Below are 21,473 nucleotides of genomic sequence, written 5' to 3'. Positions count from 1 at the left end.
TTTTTTTCTGGTCCTGTAATTGCTTCAGCAATACGTGAACCTTCCAGATGTTCAAGCTGGTTTTGGAAAAGGCAGAGGAACCAGAGATCAAATTACCTACATCCGATGGATCATCAAAAAAGCAAAAGAGTTCCAGAAAAACATCTATTTCTGCTTTATTGACTATGCCAAAGCCCTTTGACTGTGTGGATCACAGTAAACTATGGAAAATTCTGAAAGAGATGGGAATACCAGACCACATGACCTGCCTCTTGAGGAACCTGTGTGCAGGTCAAGAAGCAACAGTTAGAACTAGACATGGAACAAAAGACTGGTTTCAAATACAAAAAGGAGTATGTCAAGGCTGTATATTGTCACCCTGCTTATTTAACTTATATGCAGAGTACATCATGAGAAACCCTGAGCTGGAAGAAGCACAAGCTGGAATCAAGACTGCCGGGAGAAATATCAATAACCTCAGATATGCAGATGACACCACCTTTATGGCAGAAAGTGAAGAACTAAAGAGCCTCCTGATGAAAGTGAAAGAGGAGCATGAAAAAGTTGGCTTAAAGCTCAACATTCAGAAAACAAAGATCATGGTATCTGGTCCCATCACTTCATGGCAGATAGATGGGGAAACAGTGGAAACAGTGTCAGACTTTATTTTTCTGGGCTCCAAAATCACTGCAGATGGTGATTGCAGCAATGAAATTAAAAGATGCTTACTCCTTGGAAGGAAAGTTATGACCAACCTAGACAGCATATTCAAAAGCAGAGGCATTACTTTGCCAACAAAGGTCCATCTAGTCAAGGCTATGGTTTTTCCAGTGATCATGTATGGATGTGAGAGTTGGACTATAAAAAAAGCTGAACAGTGAAGAATTGGTGCTTTTGAACTGTGGTGTTGTAGAAGGCTCTTGAGAGTCCCTTGGACTGCAAGGAGATCCGACCAGTCCATCCTAAAGGAGATCAGTCCTGGGTGTTCATTGGAAGGACTGATGTTGAGGCTAAAACTCCAATACTTTGGCCACCTCATGCGAAGAGCTGACTCATTGGAAAAGACCTGATGCTGAGAAAGATTGAGGGCAGGAGGAGAAGGGGACGACAGAGGCTGAGATGGCTGGATGGCATCACCAACTCAATGGACATGGGCTTGGGTGGACTTCGGGAGCTGGTGATGGACAGGGAGGCCTGGCGTGCTGTGGTTCATGGGGTTGCAAAGAGTTGGACACAACTGAGCGACTGAACTGAACTGAACTGAATTGCTTTAGCCAACAATGATCTCTTTGGATGCTTACATTTCAAAGATACAGTAAGATCAATATTTCCAAGGGTCAGAGAAAGGACTGTAGGTTTTATATGAAACGGAACTCAAGGGTATATTTGGTATATGGGATGTCTGGACCTGGTGGGGTTGGCTTTACAAAGTAAAGGACAGTAAACCAAACCTTCGTGTGCCTTTGGACCTTTGTCAAAGCTATTTCCTGGCTAGCAATATTTCTGTAAGTTTTATACCTGCTTGAGTGCCAACTGTAGCTCTTGATAGTTCTCTGATCTTCCCCTCCTTACCTTGTTGAGAAAGTTAAGTAAGTGTTTTGTTTTTCTTTTACACAGTCGCTCAGTCGTGTCTGATTCTTTGCAATCCTGTGGACTGTAACCCACGAGGTGTCCATGGATTTTCCAGGCATAAATACTGGAGTGAGTAGCCATTTCCTTCTCTAGGGGACCTTCCTGACCCAGGGTCCACCTCATTGGTAGGCAGATTTTTTACCACTGAGCCACCAGGAAAACCGTGTGCCTTCTGTATCTATTTCTATCTTTTCCCTCTTTCTTTCTTTTTTTTTTCTCAATTTGATCTCCCATTGGTACCTATAGGACACTTGTTTAAGATGAGAGCTGTCTTAAAAATCCTTTTAGGTGTAAAAGTTCAAGTCTTCAATATATCTATTCCAATTGTGAGTCTGAGCAAGTGAGTCTTTTTTCATGGCTTAAAACCAATATTAGGGCTTACAAGAGCTTAAAACCAATATTAGAGCTTATACTGTTAGGACGCAAGAGCTTTCCCTTAAGAAATGTAGGCCTCTCAAGATGCAGAGCCACTCCAGAGAAAGCCTAAGAAAACAAAGACCTTCCTTGTCTCAGGTGACAAAAAAAGCTCTATCTCCCATAAAATGAGACACCTTAAATACTGACCTCCTAACCTATGTTACCAGAAAGGTGATACTGAGAGGAGAATTTTTTCTTCACAAACCAGGCAGCAAAGGTAGAGGCCGTAAGGGCCTTTTATGACCTGAGACACTTCATTAAGACGAACTTCCCTGACAGCCAGCATGGTTGGGCAAAGAGAATATTGCCTGTCACTTCATGTCTTAGGCTCCTAGCTGGCTGGCTTTCTAATTGCTGATGCAAGCCTGACAGACAACCTGCATCCCCTGCCCCCACCCCACCAAAGGGAGTATTCTCACTGGTGACAAAGCCAAGTTCTCAGGATAGGAAACAAAACAAATGGAGATTCTCATCTTATGGTTTTTCATCCTTATGACAGATGACAAAGGAAAACATACCTCTTTCTGGGAGGCTAAGAATCAGTAACCATAGGTGCTGATTAGCAAAAACAAATTCACAAGAATCACAATTCAAGATCTATTTTCACAAATGTTTTTCTTCTGCCTCTGTGAATTTGGAAAGGAAGGGAAAACGAGAAAGTTTCATCCCCCTCTCTTGTCTGTGCACTACAGAGAAAGCGCTGGGAGACTGACATGGTAAGAATCCGTACCTTCTGCTGGTCTGCTGTCTGTTACCGCATATTTCAACTGCAGTCTCCAGGGAGAATGGCGTGTTCTAGCCTTTCCCTGTCCCATCTGCCTCACCAGAAACTGTACAGGGGGAAATATTTGTTTCCTTCTACTGTTTTAGGTTTTTGGCTGGGACTCTGTAATAAAAAGGCAGCTTAACAAGAGAAAAGGAAATGAATATATTAACATGTACATCTCATATATACTTATGAGAAATGAAAGTGATGAGTAACTCAAAGAGGTGTCTAGAACTTGGACTTACAGATCATCTTCAACAAAGAACAATATATTTTTAGGGGAACTACAAGACAAAGGAAAAGAGTACTGGGCTTCCAAGGGCAGCAAATAGTGGTACAATAAATACATCAGAAACTAATGGAAAATACTAGCTAGTCAGTATAGGTTGTTTTCCAGAGTTCTCTGGTCCTTACTTGGGTCTAATATGTGTCTAGGGATGTTGATGATTAATTTCTGCACAAATTTATGTTCTGCTTTCAGGAAAATAGGGGGAGAAAAGAGAGCTTTTTTTTGAATCTTCTTCTTCTCCATTGCCTTCAGCTCAACATTATTCTTGTGTCAAAGGGGAAGATTCTTGGGGTGGCATATTCTGTTATTCCTCTGAAGATTTTGCTATAAAATTCCCTTGCTTTACAATGACTCTTTATGTTCTAACATGAAAACATGAAGTAAGGCTTTGTCAGAAAGGAGTTAGGAATGTTATTTGCATGAGGCTTACTTCTAATAGCGAAACATTGATTTATAAATTAAGAATTTACAATAATAACCAAAAAGTTAGTAATGGAATCTGGCTGAACACAGTAGTGTTGTATTATATACCTATCAGAACAACAGGCAGTGTTCTTTTGTGGAAAGTGTATATAAAATAATCTTAAGGGAAAAAGATAAGGCAACATACAGAAGGCACATAAAGCAACTTAATGAAAAACATTTAATGAAAGATTAAAACTCATTTTTAGTTGAGTCAAATGTTCATTCAGATTTTTTTATTCATACTTGCTCAAATTCATAATAGGAATAGGAATTCCTATTCAAAATAGGAAAAAGTTCCTCTTTTATCAATAGTGCTAATCCCAATTAGTCCTGAGCAATGTCTTTAAGCAATGTCATTTCACTATTTTGTTGCGGATTAATTCTTAGGACATCAGAATGTCCTTCTTCAAACATAAGAAAGAAAATTTTGAAGTTAGTGAATCAATAAACATTTCCTATTTTCCACATGTCTCAGAGGGTGGAGCTCCCAAACCAGTCACATAAGAAGGAAGTGAAAAGATGTTAAAAGCAGGGCCAGCTCCCCTGGGTCAGCCTGGAGGTCTGGCTTCTCAGTCAACATGAAGGCTCTCCTCATTCTGGGGCTTCTCCTCTTTTCGGTCGCTGTCCAAGGCAAGGTCTTTGAGAGATGTGAGCTTGCCAGAAGTCTGAAAAGATTTGGAATGGATAACTTTAGGGGAATCAGCCTGGCAAACTGTAAGTTAACTCTTTTTCATCCTTTCAAATAGTTAGCCAGGTGTGGAACAGATACTAATAGAGGATGAACAAAAAGAAAGGGTCTTTGAGTGAATGTTTTTTTCTTTCTTGGAGGGTTTATACACTTCAGTTCAGTTCAGTTCAGTTCAGTCGCTCAGTCGTGTCCGACTCTTTGTGACCCCATGAACTGCAGCACACCAGGCCTCCCTGTCCATCACCAACTCTTGGAGTCCACCCAAACCCATGTCCATTGAGTCGGTGATGCCATACAACTATCTCATCCTCTGTTGTCCCCTTCTCCTCCTGCCCTCAATCTTTCCCAGCATCAGGGTCTTTTCAAATGAGTCAGCTCATCTGAGTTTCAGCTTCAATATCAGTCCTTCCAAAGAACACCCAGGACTGATCTTCTTTAGAATGGACTGGTTGGATCTCCTTGCAGTCCAAGGGACTCTCAAGAGTCTTCTGCAACACCACAGTTCAAAAGCTTGTACACTTACAATGGTTAAAAACATCAACTTGTTCTTTTAGAATCAGATGTACCAGGTGAAGGATTGAGTCATGGTGGGTCAAATTCTATATCATTCTAAGCATGCCAGGTCCCCATGTACTCCTCTAGCGCTACTAAATCTGACAGCTGGCACATGTAGACTGACTATAAGATACATTTTAGCACCTGGGACATGTCTGTTAAGCCCTTGTTGTTTGATTCTAGCCATTTCTAATTTGGATCTTGGGTTCTGAATATGGTAGTATTTTTTTCATTTTTAAACCCCCTAACATGCTGTTGCACTTTTAACAGCAAGGTTTTTTAAAAATTACATTGAACTCTTAAAACAGGGACAGTAGAACTATTTCCCCTCAGTCAATATCTATATAAGGATCCCTGAAATGCAGCATGAAATGACATTTGATTATTCTGACTCTAGTTCATTAATTATTTTTCATTTTCTTCCACAGAGTTTAAGATGTGCCCTAAGGAAAATTTCCTTTGTATTTTAGTCCGTATTTGTCAATGTCATCACTGTGGTTTTTATATTAAATTCAGGCGTTTCTCCTCCATAACTATTTTTGAATGAGTTAGCCAATGGCTAGATGGATGGATGGATGACCCAGCCTTTCCTATTCTATGATTCTTGGCTGCATTATAATATGATACCCAAATTCATCTTCGGTATCATAAATTTTCTTTCTCCCAGAAAATCCTTATTTTTTCTACTAAAAAGCATTTTTCCATTAGCATATGCATCTGCTGCTAATGACCAAATCCACTCAACAACTCTGTTGATTTTTCTGTTCTAGGCTCAATCCTACCTGGGTGTTAGTAATAAGGAAAGTGTAATAGCAATGGAAGATATTTTTAAAAATATGTCATCTTTTTCATTTGTATTACCAAATCATTTGCTAATAAAAGAATTCTCTGAAGGGACCTTTAACACCAAAGTGTTAAAACACTTTACAAGTAAAATACATCTTTATACTTATAAAGTAAGTCATTAGTAAAATAGAACTAGTTAAGTAGAACTGATTATGCTATGAACTGTAAGTCATATGATTTGCTCTTTATTACTTAAAATATGTTTTTTTCAGGGATGTGTTTGGCCAGATGGGAAAGCAATTACAACACACAAGCTACAAACTACAATGCTGGAGACCAAAGCACTGATTATGGGATATTTCAAATCAATAGCCACTGGTGGTGCAATGATGGCAAAACCCCAGGAGCAGTTAACGCCTGTCATTTACCCTGCGGTGGTAAGACAAGATAATGTGGAGTGACAGCACAGGACTCACCTGGTTATACCTGTTGGGTTATCCAAAAAGTTCATTCAGGTTTTTCTGTAAACATCTTATGGGAAAACTGGAATGATCCTTTAGGTCAAGAGTCAATAGAAATAAAAAAATCTTGAAGGGTTCATCAGGGACCTATAAAAACTCCATTTTAACATCTAGAACTCTATTATCCTCCTCCTAATTTCTTAAGTAAGAAATTAAAGAGCTGGTATCATTAAAGTTTGCTGTTTGCTAACATAAAGAAGTTTCTGGAATGACCTATCACTTTATCATAACTGGACATATTGATGCTTTGTGAAGAACAGTGCTATTCCTTGTTTGGGGAGGATTAGCAATAATTTTGTTGGGTGGTCTTTTTTTTTTAAATCTACCCTCCTTTATTGGAAAACAAAAGAATTACTAGTTAATCAAAGTGGAGGAATATGCGTGGTGTTTTTAAAAAATTGTTTTTACTTTTTACTATAAAATATTTTAAATATATGGACAATTAGAAACATTACTATAATAAGCATCAATATGCTCATCACTTACTTTAACAGTTGTTAACATTTTAGCACATTTACTTCTTTATATATATATATATATGTATATAAACTTCTTTTTGCTGAGTGATTTTAAGGTGAATTAGAAACATTATGACATTTCATTTATAAATTCTTTAGAATGAATCTCCAAAAACACAGCTCCTATATAAAAACTGTCATTCTAACAAATTAATTTATAGATTTGTTTAATTGAGGTGAAACAAGTATTCTTTTTTTTTGTTTTTGTTTTTGTTTTTTTATTTTTTTTATTTATGTTTTTTTTTTTTAATTTTATTTTATTTTTAAACTTTACATAATTGTATTAGTTTTGCCAAACATCAAAATGAATCCACCACAGGTATACATGTGTTCCCCATCCTGAAACCTCCTCCCTCCTCCCTCCCCATACCATCCCTCTGGGTCGTCCCAGTGCACTAGCCCCAAGCATCCAGTATCGTGCATCGAACCTGGACTGGCAACTCGTTTCTTACATGATATTTTACATGTTACAATGTCATTCTCCCAAATCTTCCCACCCTCTCCCTCTCCCACAGAGTCCATAAGACTGTTCTATACATCAGTGTCTCTTTTGCTGTCTCGTACACAGGGTTATTGTTACCATCTTTCTAAATTCCATATATATGCGTTAGAATACTGTATTTATGTTTTTCCTTCTGGCTTACTTCACTCTGTATAATAGGCTCCAGTTTCATCCACCTCATTAGAACTGATTCAAATGTATTCTTTTTAATGGCTGAGTAATACTCCATTGTGTATATGTACCACAGCTTTCTTATCCATTCATCTGCTGATGGGCATCTAGGTTGCTTCCATGTCTTGGCTATTATAAACAGTGCTGCGATGAACATTGGGGTACACGTGTCTCTTTCCCTTCTGGTTTCCTCAGTGTGTATGCCCAGCAGTGGGGTTGCTGGATCATAAGGCAGTTCTATTTCCAGTTTTTTAAGGAATCTCCACACTGTTCTCCATAGTGGCTGTACTAGTTTGCATTCCCACCAACAGTGTAAGAGGGTTCCCTTTTCTCCACACCCTCTCCAGCATTTATTATTTGTAGACTTTTGGATCGCAGCCATTCTGACTGGTGTGAAATGGTACCTCATAGTGGTTTTGATTTGCATTTCTCTGATAATGAGTGATGTTGAGCATCTTTTCATGTGTTTGTTAGCCATCTGTATGTCTTTTTTGGAGAAATGTCTATTTAGTTCTTTGGCCCATTTTTTGATTGGGTCGTTTATTTTTCTGGAGTTGAGCTGTAGGAGTTGCTTGTATATTTTTGAGATTAGTTGTTTGTCGGTTGCTTCATTTGCTATTATTTTCTCCCATTCTGAAGGCTGTCTTTTCACCTTGCTAATACTTTCCTTTGATGTGCAGAAGCTTTTAAGGTTAATTAGGTCCCATTTGTTTATTTTTGCTTTTATTTCCAATATTCTGGGAGGTGGGTCATAGAGGATCCTGCTGTGATGTATGTCGGAGAGTGTTTTGCCTATGTTCTCCTCTAGGAGTTTTATAGTTTCTGGTCTTACGTTTAGATCTTTAATCCATTTTGAGTTTATTTTTGTGTATGGTGTTAGAAAGTGGTCCAGTTTCATTCTTTTACAAGTGGTTGACCAGATTTCCCAGCACCACTTGTTAAAGAGATTGTCTTTAATCCATTGTATATTTTTGCCTCCTTTGTCGAAGATAAGGTGTCCATATGTGCGTGGATTTATCTCTGGGATTTCTATTTTATTCCATTGATCAATATTTCTGTCTTTGTGCCAGTACCATACTGTCTTGATAACTGTGGCTTTGTAGTAGAGCCTGAAGTCAGGTAGGTTGATTCCTCCAGTTCCATTCTTCTTTCTCAAGATCGCTTTGGCTATTCAAGGTTTTTTGTATTTCCATACAAATTGTGAAATTATTTGTTCTAGCTCTGTGAAGAATACTGTTGGTAGCTTGATAGGGATTGCGTTGAATCTATAAATTGCTTTGGGTAGTATACTCATTTTCACTATATTGATTCTTCCAATCCATGAACATGGTATATTTCTCCATCTATTAGTGTCCTCTTTGATTTCTTTCACCAGTGTTTTATAGTTTTCTATATATAGGTCTTTAGTTTCTTTAGGTAGATATATTCCTAAGTATTTTATTCTTTCTGTTGCAATGGTGAATGGAATTGTTTCCTTAATTTCTCTTTCTGTTTTCTCATTATTAGTGTATAGGAATGCAAGGGATTTCTGTGTGTTGATTTTATATCCTGCAACTTTACTGTAGTCATTGATTATTTCTAGTAATTTTCTGGTGGAGTCTTTAGGGTTTTCTATGTAGAGGATCATGTCATCTGCAAATAGTGAGAGTTTTACTTCTTCTTTTCCAATTTGGATTCCTTTTATTTCTTTTTCTGCTCTGATTGCTGTGGCCAAAACTTCCAAAACTATGTTGAATAGTAATGGTGAAAGTGGGCACCCTTGTCTTGTTCCTGACTTTAGAGGAAATGCTTTCAATTTTTCACCATTGAGGATAATGTTTGCAGTGGGTTTGTCATATATAGCTTTTATTATGTTGAGGTATGTTCCTTCTATTCCTGCTTTCTGGAGAGTTTTTATCATAAATGGATGTTGAATTTTGTCAAAGGCTTTCTCTGCATCTATTGAGATAATCATATGGTTTTTATTTTTCAATTTGTTAATGTGGTGTATTACATTGATTGATTTGCGGATATTCTATTGACTTCCTTTTAAAATAGAGAAAGCATGTGGAATCTTTAAAAAAATTTTTTTAAATTGTATTTATTTTTTTATTGAAGGATAATTGCTTTACAGAATTTTGTTCTTTTCTGTCAAACCTCAGTGTGAATCAGCCATAGGTACACATATATCCCCTACCTTTTTTTGAACCTCCCAAAGCGTGTAGAATCTTTAGTGCCTGAAATATTGGAGAAATATAGCAGAATTGATACTGCTAAATTTTTAAATATTAAAAATCCTAATAGTGAAGATGAGTCTAAGAATATACTTTTGTATCCAGTTAATTTATTTAAAAAATTTTGTATTATAGAATAACCTGTTGTCATTGAATAAAAATTCTTACTACCCAGACATGTATGACCATTGGGAAATTTTGGTATCCACATGTTCTTTTGGAATACACAACAATCCCGGACATGAATGTAAAGCTATATTATACATATTTGTACCCACATAACAACAGTGAAATTGTACTATATTTACTGCTTTACAATTTTGTCTTTATTACACAAAATTATTTTTGTCAACAAATACCAATCCTTGTTGTTTTTTAAAGATGAATAGACTTTCACAATATAAGTACTCCATAATGTATCAACCTAACTCTTACTGTTAAACATTTAGGCTAGTTCCACTTATGCCCTTTATTAATTGCTATGAAACACTTTGTATACATATCTTTCAGTACATCTCTTATTATTTCTTTAGGATCAATTTCCAGTGTCAAATTGCTGAGCAAAAACCTGCTAGACCAGTTTCTGTTTGTCTTTTTTTTTTTAATATTTCCTAGTAAAAAGAAAACCTTCTATCATGCTAATTAATAATTCCAGAGCTTCCAATGACTTTGGTAAATGAGAAACAGATGCCAAATGGGATGGAATGAAGAGTTCCCCCCAACATCAACAGATAAACAGACCCTTAAAAATTATTTTAGTTGTTCTTTCCTCAGCCTAAGAGAATAAAGCTGACTGAGCTAAACTTAACATTTCTATGAATGTTATTTTCACTTCTCACCACCTCTTTTTCAGCTTTGCTGCAAGATGACATCACTCAAGCTGTAGCATGTGCAAAGAGGGTTGTCAGTGATCCACAAGGCATTAGAGCATGGTATGTGTGTGTGTGTTTTTTTTTTCCTTTCAGTTTTATTGAGATGTAATTGACATAAAGCACTATATAAGTTCAAGGTTTACAGCATAATGATTTGAATTACATCAGGAAACAGTATCACAATAAATTTAGTGAACATCCATTATCTCACATGGATACAAAATTAAAGAAATAGAAGAAAAAATTTTTTGTGTGTGATGAAAATTCTTAGGATTTACTCTCTTTTTAACAATTTTCATATATAAAATATAGCAGTGTTAATTATATTTATCAGGCTATATATTTGTTTTTGCTCTTTAGTCACTAAGTCACGTCTGACTTTTGTGATCAATAAACTGTAGCCTGCCAGGTTCCTCTGTCCATGGGATTATTCCAGGCAAGAATACCAAGGCAGGTTGCCCTTCCCTCCTCCAGGAGATCCTCCTAACCCAGGGACTGAATTTGTATCTCCTGCACTGCAGGCAAATTCTTTACTGCTGAGCCACCAGGGAAGCCCCATGCTGTACATGATATCCCTAGTATTTATTTATCTTATAACTGGAAGTTTGTAGTACCTTTGACTGCCTTCATCCAATTCCCCTTCCCTCATTCTACCCAAATTCTCTTGTGGTTACCTCAAGAGGTAACCACAAATTTGACCTCTTTCTCTATGACTTTCTTGCTTTGTTTGTTTGTGTTTGAAATATAATGTATGTACAACACTATGTTAGTTCCCATTACAGAGCATGGTATGTGTTAAGTATTAAAGGAGAGAGCTGTTTTATCCTATTGTTATGAAAGAAGTGAGAGAATATTTCCAAAGATCAAAGTATGGTACTGAGAACTGAAAATTGCAGCTTTAGATTCATACTAAACGGTGTATAGCATAGAAACAATCTACTTTAACTGATTCAAAATCTTATTCTTTTACTCCTCAATTTATTTTGGGGAATTTCTAGAGGTTTTAAGATTCTCCACCTTATACCAATTCCTTGTCATATCTTGACATTATTTTTGGAATTAAGTAAATATGGAACGCGCTTTGCATTTTTGCTGTGAACTACATAGGACTCAACACTTGCACTCAGATGTTCTGTGCCCTAGTGAAGCTTTGGGGGAGATGTGAAGTCCTTGGTATAGTATCTCCAAAATAAATAGCAATAAATAGCAATACTTGGATCTGTCTGTAGCTTTTATTTCATGTAATGATAAACTATGTTGTTTTCCCAAAGGATTTGAAGTATATGTAATATAATGAAGCTTTGTTTCAACCTTATTACCATTTGTTTCATCTTTCTCTACAGGGTGGCATGGAGAAGTCATTGTCAAAACCAAGATCTCACGAGTTACATTCAGGGTTGTGGAGTGTAATGTTGGAGTTTTTACTTCAACCCATTTTGTCTCTTTTTCATATTAAGGAAGTAATAGTTGAGGGAAAGGTCATACTTTCAAACAAATAATGTTATTTTTTTTTTTTACAGAAGCAGGAGCATGTGGTCTTTAAGATACTTAATGTTTACTTCATGTATTTATTATTTGATATTAGGCCCACAGTGTATTTCAGTTTAACAGACCTAATGCTGGTGAATATTTGTCTAAAATCTTAATTATCAAATATATATCCAGAACATTCAGTTCTTAAAGAAATAGCACACACTTAATCTTGAATCACCCCCACTCCAGTACTCTTGCCTGGAAAATCCCATGGATGGAGGAGCCTGGTGGGCTGCAATCCATGGGGTCCTGAAGAGTCGGACACGACTGAGCGACTTCACTTTCACTTTTCACTTTCCTGCATTGGAGAAGGAAATGGCAACCCACTCCAGTGTTCTTGCCTGGAGAACCCCAGGGATGGGGGAGCCTGGTGGGCTGCCGTCTATGGGGTCGCACAGAGTCGGACACGACTGAAGTGACTTAGCAGCAGTAGCAGCGATCTTGAATCATACAAGTACTCCCTAATATTCAACAAAAATATAGCAAAATAATATCTTTAAACAAATTGATCTTAGGCAAAATCCCACCTGTGTAGTAGGCATGTAACATCATCATCTGTTCAGTCATCTCCAAAAACAGTAAAATATAACTACTCTTTGTTGGGCAATATAAAATGTTAAATGGAGCATAATACCAAAAGACTAAAAATGAAGAAAGCCTGATTTAAGAATTTTGTTTTCATAAAGTGTGACCTTTGTTTTAAATGTTGTCTTAAAAATGTTGGATTTATGCAGCTTTAAAAATAAGCTCAGAATTTACATGTCAATCACTTTTAGCCCTTTTAAAGAACTCAATTGTGCATCTTGCTGTCATGAAGGATATAAAGATGGATTAGATGAGCTGTTGTTTTTTCTTACTGTTATAAGCTTAGTTTCATGCATTATGACAAATTCAGAGGCAGAAGAGTTTGTAGGTATTGAAATCATTGCTAGTTAATCACAGGTGTGAAATCATGAATGCTATAAAAAGTACATTTTCAGTAAAAGCTTTGCAATTTATACTTTGTCTTTCTTTGTTAAGTCATTTGGTGTCTCCGAAAAAATACGTACATATATATTTGAGAAAAAGATTATCTGACACTTAGTATTTCCTACATCCTCATCTGTACCAAAACAGCTAGATTTTTTTTCTGTGTGTATATTCTCTTTAATCATAGAATTCACATTCACATTAAATAACTCATTTTTTCCTCAATGGATTTAATCATAAAGAGATAGGGTATATATCATCTTAAAAAGAAAGCTCTTACAAAAACCAAAAATAGCTAGATATTGCTGAAGAAAAATACATAAGCATGCTGACAGATCTCTATTTTTTAATTTTTTTAGCTGTGCTACTAGGTTTGTGGGATCTTAGTGCCCTGACCAGGGATTGAACCTGCATCCTCCACAGCAAAAGCTTGGAGTCCTAACCACCGGACCTCCAGGGAATTTCCCTCACACTAAATTCATAAACACAAATCTCACATGGGCCCTCTAATCAGCCTGGTCATCTTAGTCACTTCTCTGAAATCCTGTGTTGGTGTCCCAATTACTCAAAATGACTGTCACTGTTTACTTCTCTCATTTCAAAGTCCTGGCACACATGCCAACCACTGGCCTTCCACACTCTGCTCGTGGTAGACGACTCAGCCTCACCTTACACTGACAGAACAGAGGCAACTCATATAAAACCCTCCCCTCCTGGCCACCATAACAGAGCTCAGGTCTTTCCGTGGGCCCACCCTCCCTTCCTTCCCCTTTATCACTGCGATGAAGGGCCTTGCTCCCGCCAATGGCAGTGTCTCCACATGCAGTCTTCACAGCCCTCTCACTACTCCAGTTTAGGCTGAGGGTTTCCTGATCCTGAGTTTCTCCCTCTTTGTTGGATCATCCCCTTTACTGTACGAACTGCCCTGGTAACCTTTCATCTTGCAAATAACCCTCCAGGTACAACATCATTTTAGACTCCCTTTTACCGCAACTGGGGCTTCCCTGGTGGCTCAGACGGTAAAGCGTCTGCTGGTAATGCAGGAGACCAGGGTTCGATCCCTTGGTTGGGCAGATCCCCTGAAGGAAATGACAACCCACTCCAGTACTCTTGCCTGGAAAATTCCGTGGACTGAGGAGCCTGGTAGGCTACAGTCCATGGGGTCACAAAGAGTCGAACACGACTGAGCGACTTCACTTCACTACCGCAACTATCTTCCTGGTGGCTCAAGAACCCGGAAGCTTCTCCACAACAGCTGTGTGGTGGTGGTGGTGGTTTAGTTGTTGAATCGTGTCCGACTCTTGCGACCCCATGGACTGTAGCCTGCCAGGCTCCTCTATCTGTGAGATTCTCCAGGCAAGTATACTGGAGTAGGTAGCCATTTCCTTCTCCAGGGGATCCTCCCAACCCAGGAATCGAACCCGGGTCTTCTGCACTGCAGGCAGATTCCTTACTGACGGGGCTATAAAGGAAGCCCACAACAGCTGTACCATTTTATATTTCCATGAGCCATGCATAAAAATTTCTAGACATTTTGATTAAACTTGTTATTTTATCTTTTTCTTATAATAACATCTTGTTGGGTTTATAGTATGACATTGTGAACTATGATTTTATTGATTTATTTTTTCCTTGAGTTCTATCTGTTTTTGCCTCTTGTAGTTTGACACTGTTGTTAGGCACATACGCATTAAGAATTGTTATGTCTTCTTGGAGAATTAACCCCTTTCTCATTATGTAATGAATGTACTTCTTTATCAACTGTGGTTTTTTTTATGTCATAAAATGGACTTTCATGTCTAAAAATATGGAATGCTTCACGAATTTGTGTGTCATCCTTGTGCAGGGACCATGCTCATCTTATCTGTATCATTCCAACTTTTGTATATTTGCTGCCAAAGCAAGCTCCAGCTGTGATTTTTAAAGCAACTCATCTTTAGCCAGTCTTTCTAAAACATTTAACAAAATTTTCTTTGAACCAATTGCATTTGCACTCATGTTTTGTTGGTTTACATAATATTAAGCTATGAAATCACAGGAAAAAGTACTATTGATACAGTTTAGGAACACATGCACTGAGTCTCATGGAAAGTAATTAGTCATAGAAGTTCCTGGACATAAATGTGTGAATAAGTCAGTTTTATAGACAAACTGTATAGCTAGGTTATGTGTTATTGCTGTTGTTCAGTGGCTCAGTTGTGTCTGACTCTTTGCAACTCCCATGAATGGCAGGTTATGTGGAGGGTATTTTAATCAGTTCTTATCATTGGATATTCAGGTTATTTCACTAGATTTTTGATTTGTATAAAGGATACTATAATGAATCTCTTTATAAGTAAATCTAAATGCATTTTCCGAAAAGTAGTTTCTTGTGGTGCTTGATTTAATAAGCATGAGCAATTGAATTTTTGTTTGTTTGTTTTTTCTTTTTTTCTTAATTTTATTTTTTGTGGAGTTTTTTTGTTTGTTTATCTGACCAATTGAATTTTTGACACATGAAGTTACTCTCTAACCTTCACCACAGCTGTATGTGAAAATGCATATTTTTTCACATCTTTGTCAGTAATAGGTGCTTTAAAATATATTGATTTTTAGTGATGAAAATTGGTATCTTTTAAAATATTTTGTGATTTTTTTAATGTTAGCTTAGCTTTAAACTCAAACATTTTAAAATATTGTATTTAAAAAAATTTTAAATATTAGCGTGCTGTCATCTAGTGACAACTTTATGTAAGAAATAAAAGAGTAAGTCATAATTTAGTAATTTCATCTTGTAATTGAGGAAACAATTAAGTGTATGCATTCAAACCCCAAGTAATATAACCAATTAAGGGCAAACTCAAGAGCTGACAAATCCAAGCCAGGCTCTCATCCAAGATCTGAAAGATTCTTTTCTTTTCCATTGTCCCTGTTAAGTCACAGCAGTATAGTCAAACCAAAAGATCAGATGATGATGAGAATAATACTCTGATTATTTTGATGAAAGCTGTTAATAAAACCTTTCTATCTTTATGCTGAAAATCTTTCTAAATTTGCTCAGTGGACATAAAAACAGAAGGGAAGGAATTTTGTAGCAACATATTTTCTATTTATATATAGATCAATTAGGGAATATATTTAACATCTCTTTGAAGAGTATAGTATTATAATATCATTATGAATAGACTTCTCAGGGTAGGTGTAAGATTGTAGGCTTAATTTTACTTAGCTATGTGATATCAGTTTTGTTTTTAACCTTGGGTAGAAAACAAAATGCCCCTTTCTGAATGCCACGTATAGCATGGAATACTATACATTGCATTCAGAAAGGGGATATAAGCCAAGGAAAATTCTTTCTGCCCTTTGAGAGTCAGAAAATAAGATAATTCATACCCAGCGAATACTCAAAATGACTACAATGTGCAAAATTCCATGAGCACACAAAGAAAGAAGACCATATGTTGTCTTGGAAGAAAACAGTTGAAGGGACTAGTACATACAGGCCACTTTCCCATGTGGTATTTTTAATGTAAGCATCATATCAATTCCATTGGAGTTCCTCATTTTACAGGTGAGGAAAGAAATTTAGGAAGACTCAGTAGCAAAGCAGTAATGCACTTAGGATCAGAAGAGCCAATCTAGAGCATGTGACAGGGGGACTTAGTGGTGATTACTTACAGAAGATGGGAGACGGCGTGAAAGACTCTCCAGATAAAGCATCAGAATCAACATCAGTACAGAAACCAGTCGACTGAGCGACTGAACTGAACTGAGCTGAATATAATGGGCATTAGTTCAGCAATTCATTCTGACATGATTCAGGGAAAATCATGTTCTTTATCACATTCTCTTTAAACTTTCCTATAAATTTATGCTTGTCTAAGAATTGTAATCATTTATTTGAGCTTTATCACCTTTTAGAAAAAAACATGTACTTTCTTTATTGTCAGTTTTCTCTTCAAGTCTTTGAAAATATAGTTCAGAGACCTTAGTATGTTTTTGAACTCCTGTTGCAATGTTTGAACAGTTTTATCATGGGTAGATCATCTAAGTTGGCATGCATGTTTAAAATACTTCATCTGCCAGATGGACCTGAAAAGAACACAAATAATAGTTGCAAAATGTTGAATCCAACTCAACAAATCCCAGTAGTGAAGAAGTAAAATTTTCTTCAATGAATTTAAAGAAACTAGACAGAGCACATGTTGTGTACTTATTCATGTTTTAAAAGAATACTTTTTTCACATCTTTTATTATAGCTTTCTTATCATAAAACTGACCACAAATGTCATTCAACAACAGGTTCAAATCACCCAGAACTTGCTTCACTCTGTTAAATAAAGCCATAGCTAGTTTTCAGTTGATAAAGTTAAAAATCACTCATAAGGTTTTCTATATTAACCATATTACACAACAATCAACAATTGATCAGGGCTGTCACATCTTAAATAAAATCTCCAGTAATGGACTTTTACTTGCTGTCTGATTTCTCTTATTTACCACCTAATTTTATACATGTTTTCTGATTCTAAAATTAATTTTTATTAACATGATTTGGATAAATGTTAAATTAGCTTTTGTCATTTTAGTATTTTCTCAAATGCTCCTGGATTGAAAGCAGCAGCTATTTTGATAATTCCTATGAAATATTTGTTATTTAAGAATGCCACTGTTCATTGTGAACTCTAAAAGAAAATAGTTTTGCTTTAAAATCTTTTTTTAAAATACAATTGGCCTCCCCCTTTTTTTTTTTTTTTAGTTTATTTGGCTGCAATGAGTCTGTTTCTTCATGCAGTATCTTCGGTTGTGGCATGCAGGCTTGTTCCTTGACAAGGGATCAAACTCGGGCCCCCTGCATTGGGAACATGGAGTCTTAATCACTGGACTGCCAAGAAAGTGCTTTTTGCTTTAAAAGTTTAATAGCCACAACTACTAGCACTTTAGAATAATATTTAATGTTCTTTTTTTAATCTGTGTTTAATAAGACTTTGGTCTAAGGGCGTTTTTATTTGATTTATGTGTAAACCAAGAAAACATAAGAAGACAAGAAAATGAATATAATGTAATAGCCCCTATTGGATCCTGGAACAGAAAAAGAACATTAGTGGGAGAACAAATGGGATCTAAATAAAGCCTAGAATTTAGTTAGTAGTAATCTACTAATGTCTACATCTTATGTAACTCTATTTATCAAAACTAAGAAATTGACACTGGGGAAACTTAGTGATTTAACTGTTTGAACTATTTTTGCAACTTTTCTGTAAATACAGAAAAATGTTTTAAAGGCACAAAGGCAATTTAAAGGTAGTGGAGAAAGGATAGCCTTTTAACAAGTGGTGCTGGAACAATTAGACATCTGTGTGCAAAAAAAATGAACTTGAATCAATACTGCACACTACATACAGAAAACAACTCAAGACAGATTTTAGATCTAAACGCAAAACCTAAAACTATAGAACTTCAAGAAGAAAAATAAGAGAAAATCTTGTGACCTGTTAGGCAAAGATTTCTTAGATACAAAAGCAAAAGCACAATCAGAAGAACAACAAATAAATAACTTGAAATTTAACATAATTTATAAAACTTATGCTTTAAAAAAAACACTGCTAAATAATGAAAAGATTGGGAGAAAATCTTTTCTTTTTTTTTTTTTAGTGATCAATTAATGAACATTTATTAAGTGGCTTCTTTTTTTTAAAATTTTATTTTATTTTAAAACTTTACAATATTGTATTGGTTTTGCCAAATATCGAAATGAATCCGCCACAGGTGTACCTGTGTTCCCCATCCTGAACCCTCCTCCCTCCTCCCTCCCCATACCATCCCTCTGGGTCGTCCCAGTGCACCAGCCCCAAGCATCCAGTATCGTGCATCGAACCTGGACTGGCGACTTGTTTCATATATGATATTATACGTATTTCAAAGCACAGCTTGGTGAAGGAACAAGAGGAATCTTTTGGAAGTGAAGAATATGTTCATTCTTTTGATTGTGGTGATGGCCTCATGAGTGTATGAATACATAAAAATGTATCAAATTGTATGCTTTAAAAAATATGGTTTATTGTATGCTATTTACACCTCAATAAAACTGTTAAAACATTTTTTTTTTAATTATTTTTTACTTTTGGCTGTGCTTGATCCTAGTTGCTATACTTGGGCTTTCAATAGTTGCAGCAAGCTGGGGGTTACTCTGGAGTTGCAGTGCTCAGGCTTCTCACTGAAGTCACTTCTCTTGTGGAGCAAGGGCTCTATGGCACGTGGGCTGTAAGGGCGCTTGGTCTCCAAGGCATGTAGGCTCGGTAGTTGTGGTACTTGGGCTTCAGTTCAGTTCAGTTCAGTCGCTCAGTCATGTCTGACTCTTTGCGACCCCATGAATTGCAGCACGCCAGGCCTTCCTCTCCATCACCAACTCCCAGAGTTCGCTCAGACTCACGTCCATCGAGTCGGTGAACCCATCCAGCCATTTCATCCTCTGTCGTCCTCTTCTCCTCCTGCCCCCAATCCCTCCCAGCATCAGAGTCTTTTCCAATGAGTTAACTCTTTGCATGAGGTGGCCAAAGTACTGGAGTTTCAGCTTTAGCATCATTCCTTCCAATGAACACCCAGGATTGATCTCCTTTAGAATGGACTGATTGGATCTCCTTGTAGTCCAAGGGACTCCCAAGAGTCTTCTCCAACACCACAGTTCAAAAGCATCAATTCTTCAGCACTCAGCTTTCTTCACAGTCCAACTCTCACATCCATACATGACTACTGGAAAAACCATAGCCTTGACTATGGTTTGTTGGCAAAGTAATGTCTCTGCTTTTGAATATGCTATCTAGGTTGGTCATAAATTTCCTTCCAAGGAGTAAGCGTCTTTTACTTTCATGGCTGCAGTCACCATCTGCAGTGATTTTGGAGCCCAGAAAAATAAAGTCTGACACTGTTTCCACTGTTTCCCCAGGCTTAGTTGCCCAGCAGTATTTGAAATCTTCCCGCACCAGGAATCGAACCCATGTCCCCTGCATTGGCAGGCAGATTCTTATCCATTGAACCACAAGAAAAGTCTTGGGTTTTTTATTTTGTTTGCTTATTTAATTGGCTGCATTTGGTCCTAGCTGTGGCATGCAAGCTTCATTGATCTGCAGCAGGTGGGATCTTAGTTCCCTGACCAGAGATCGAACCTGCATCCCCCACATTGCAAGGTGGATTCTGTTTTTTTAAATTAAAATTTGTATTTTATTTTATTAAAAAAATTCTACAGTGCTTTACAATTTTCAGAAGTTTCACACACATTTCATATAATCCCATAATAACGTTTTTAAAATTCCCTACTCCAATGTTGCCCTTCCCCATTCCCTATCTCCACTGCTGCTGCTGCTGCTGCTAAGTCGCTTCAGTTGTGTCCGACCCTGTGTGACCCCATAGATGGCAGCCCACCAGGCTCCCCCGTCCCTGGGATTCTCCAGGCAAGTGGTAACCACTAATTTGTTCTCTGTGAGTCTGCTTCTTTTTTGGCAAGGTGGATTCTTAACCACTGGACAACAAGAGAAGTTCTTTTGTTGTTGTTTGTTAGTTTTCTTAAAAATGAACGAAGGAGAAATTCACATAAAAAACTAATCGAGTATGAGCACTGCCACTACTGAAACCCACGTGCCCTAGAGCCCATGCTCTGCAACAAGAGAGGCTCAGTTCAGTCGCTCAATCAAGTCCGACTCTTGTGACCCCATGGACTGCAGCACACCAGGCTTCCCTGTCCATCACCAACTCCCAGAACTTGCTCAAACTCATGTCCATCGAGTCAGTGATGTCATCCAACTGTCTCAGCCTCTGTTGTCCCCTTCTCCTGCCTTCAGTCTTTCCCAGCAACAGGGTCTTTTTAAATGAGTCCATTCTTTGCATCAGGTGGCCAAAGTATTGGAGTTTCAGCTTCAGTATGAGTCCTTGCAATGAATATTCAGGACTGATTTCCTTTAGCATGGACTGGTTGGATATCCTTGCAGTCCAAGGGACTCTCAAGAGTCTTCTCCAACACCACAACTCAACAGCATCAATTCTTCAGCCTTCAGCTTTCTTTATAGTCCAACTCTCACATCCATACATGAGTACTGGAATAACCATTTACTAGACCAATAACCTTTTACTAGATGGACCTTTGTTGGTAAAGTGATGTCTCTGCTTTTTAATATGCTGTCTAGGTTGGTCATAGTTTTTTTCCAAAGAGCAAGCGCTTTTAATTTTGTGACTGCAGTCACCATCTGCAGTGATTTTGGAGCCCCCCAAAATAAAGTCTGTCACTGTTTCCATTGTTTCCCCATCTATTTTCCATGAAGTAATGGGACCGGATGCCATGATCTTAGCTTTTTGAATGTTGAGTTTCACTCTCCTTTTTCACTTTCATCAAGAGGCTCTTTAGTTCTTCTTCACTTTCTGCCATAAAGGTGGTGTCATCTATATATCTGAGATTATTGATATTTCTCCTGGCAATCTTGATTCCAGCTTGTGCTTCATCCAACCCAGCATTTCGCATGATGTACTCTGCATATAAGTTAAATAAGCAGGGTGACAATGTACAGCCTTGACGTACTTCTTTCCCATTTTGGAACCATTCTGTTGTTCCATGTCCATTTCTAACA

The 21,473-nt window shown here is 37.3% G+C and overlaps 2 protein-coding genes and 1 non-coding gene across 3 annotated transcripts in view; 2 read left to right on the top strand and 1 right to left on the bottom strand.

Moving 5' to 3' along the window:
• Window positions 1-1,429, top strand: part of CPSF6 (cleavage and polyadenylation specific factor 6) — a 69,840-nt gene extending 68,411 nt beyond the window's left edge. Inside the window, exon 12 of the transcript XR_009494430.1 lies at window positions 29-1,429. The gene's annotated coding sequence lies outside the window, so the exon portion shown is untranslated. The remainder of the gene's footprint in view (window positions 1-28) is intronic.
• Window positions 1,430-4,098: 2,669 nt separating this feature from the next.
• Window positions 4,099-12,905, top strand: LYZ (lysozyme). Its single transcript, NM_001078159.1, is given in 4 exon segments — window positions 4,099-4,262; window positions 5,850-6,014; window positions 10,356-10,434; window positions 11,718-12,905. Coding segments are annotated over 4 exon segments (447 nt in total). The 5' UTR covers window positions 4,099-4,126; the 3' UTR covers window positions 11,785-12,905.
• Window positions 12,906-14,677: 1,772 nt separating this feature from the next.
• On the bottom strand, window positions 14,678-14,780 carry LOC112446907 (U6 spliceosomal RNA). Its single transcript, XR_003034983.1, has one exon. It is a non-coding gene; the product is annotated as a U6 spliceosomal RNA (small nuclear RNA).
• Between the last annotated feature and the right edge of the window lie 6,693 nt (window positions 14,781-21,473).

The sequence above is a fragment of the Bos taurus genome, chromosome 5, assembly GCF_002263795.3.
Source record: "Bos taurus isolate L1 Dominette 01449 registration number 42190680 breed Hereford chromosome 5, ARS-UCD2.0, whole genome shotgun sequence".
Taxonomy (NCBI): domain Eukaryota; kingdom Metazoa; phylum Chordata; class Mammalia; order Artiodactyla; family Bovidae; genus Bos; species Bos taurus.
Note: the sequence above shows the minus strand (reverse complement) of the source record. Positions and strands in the feature narration are given on the sequence as shown.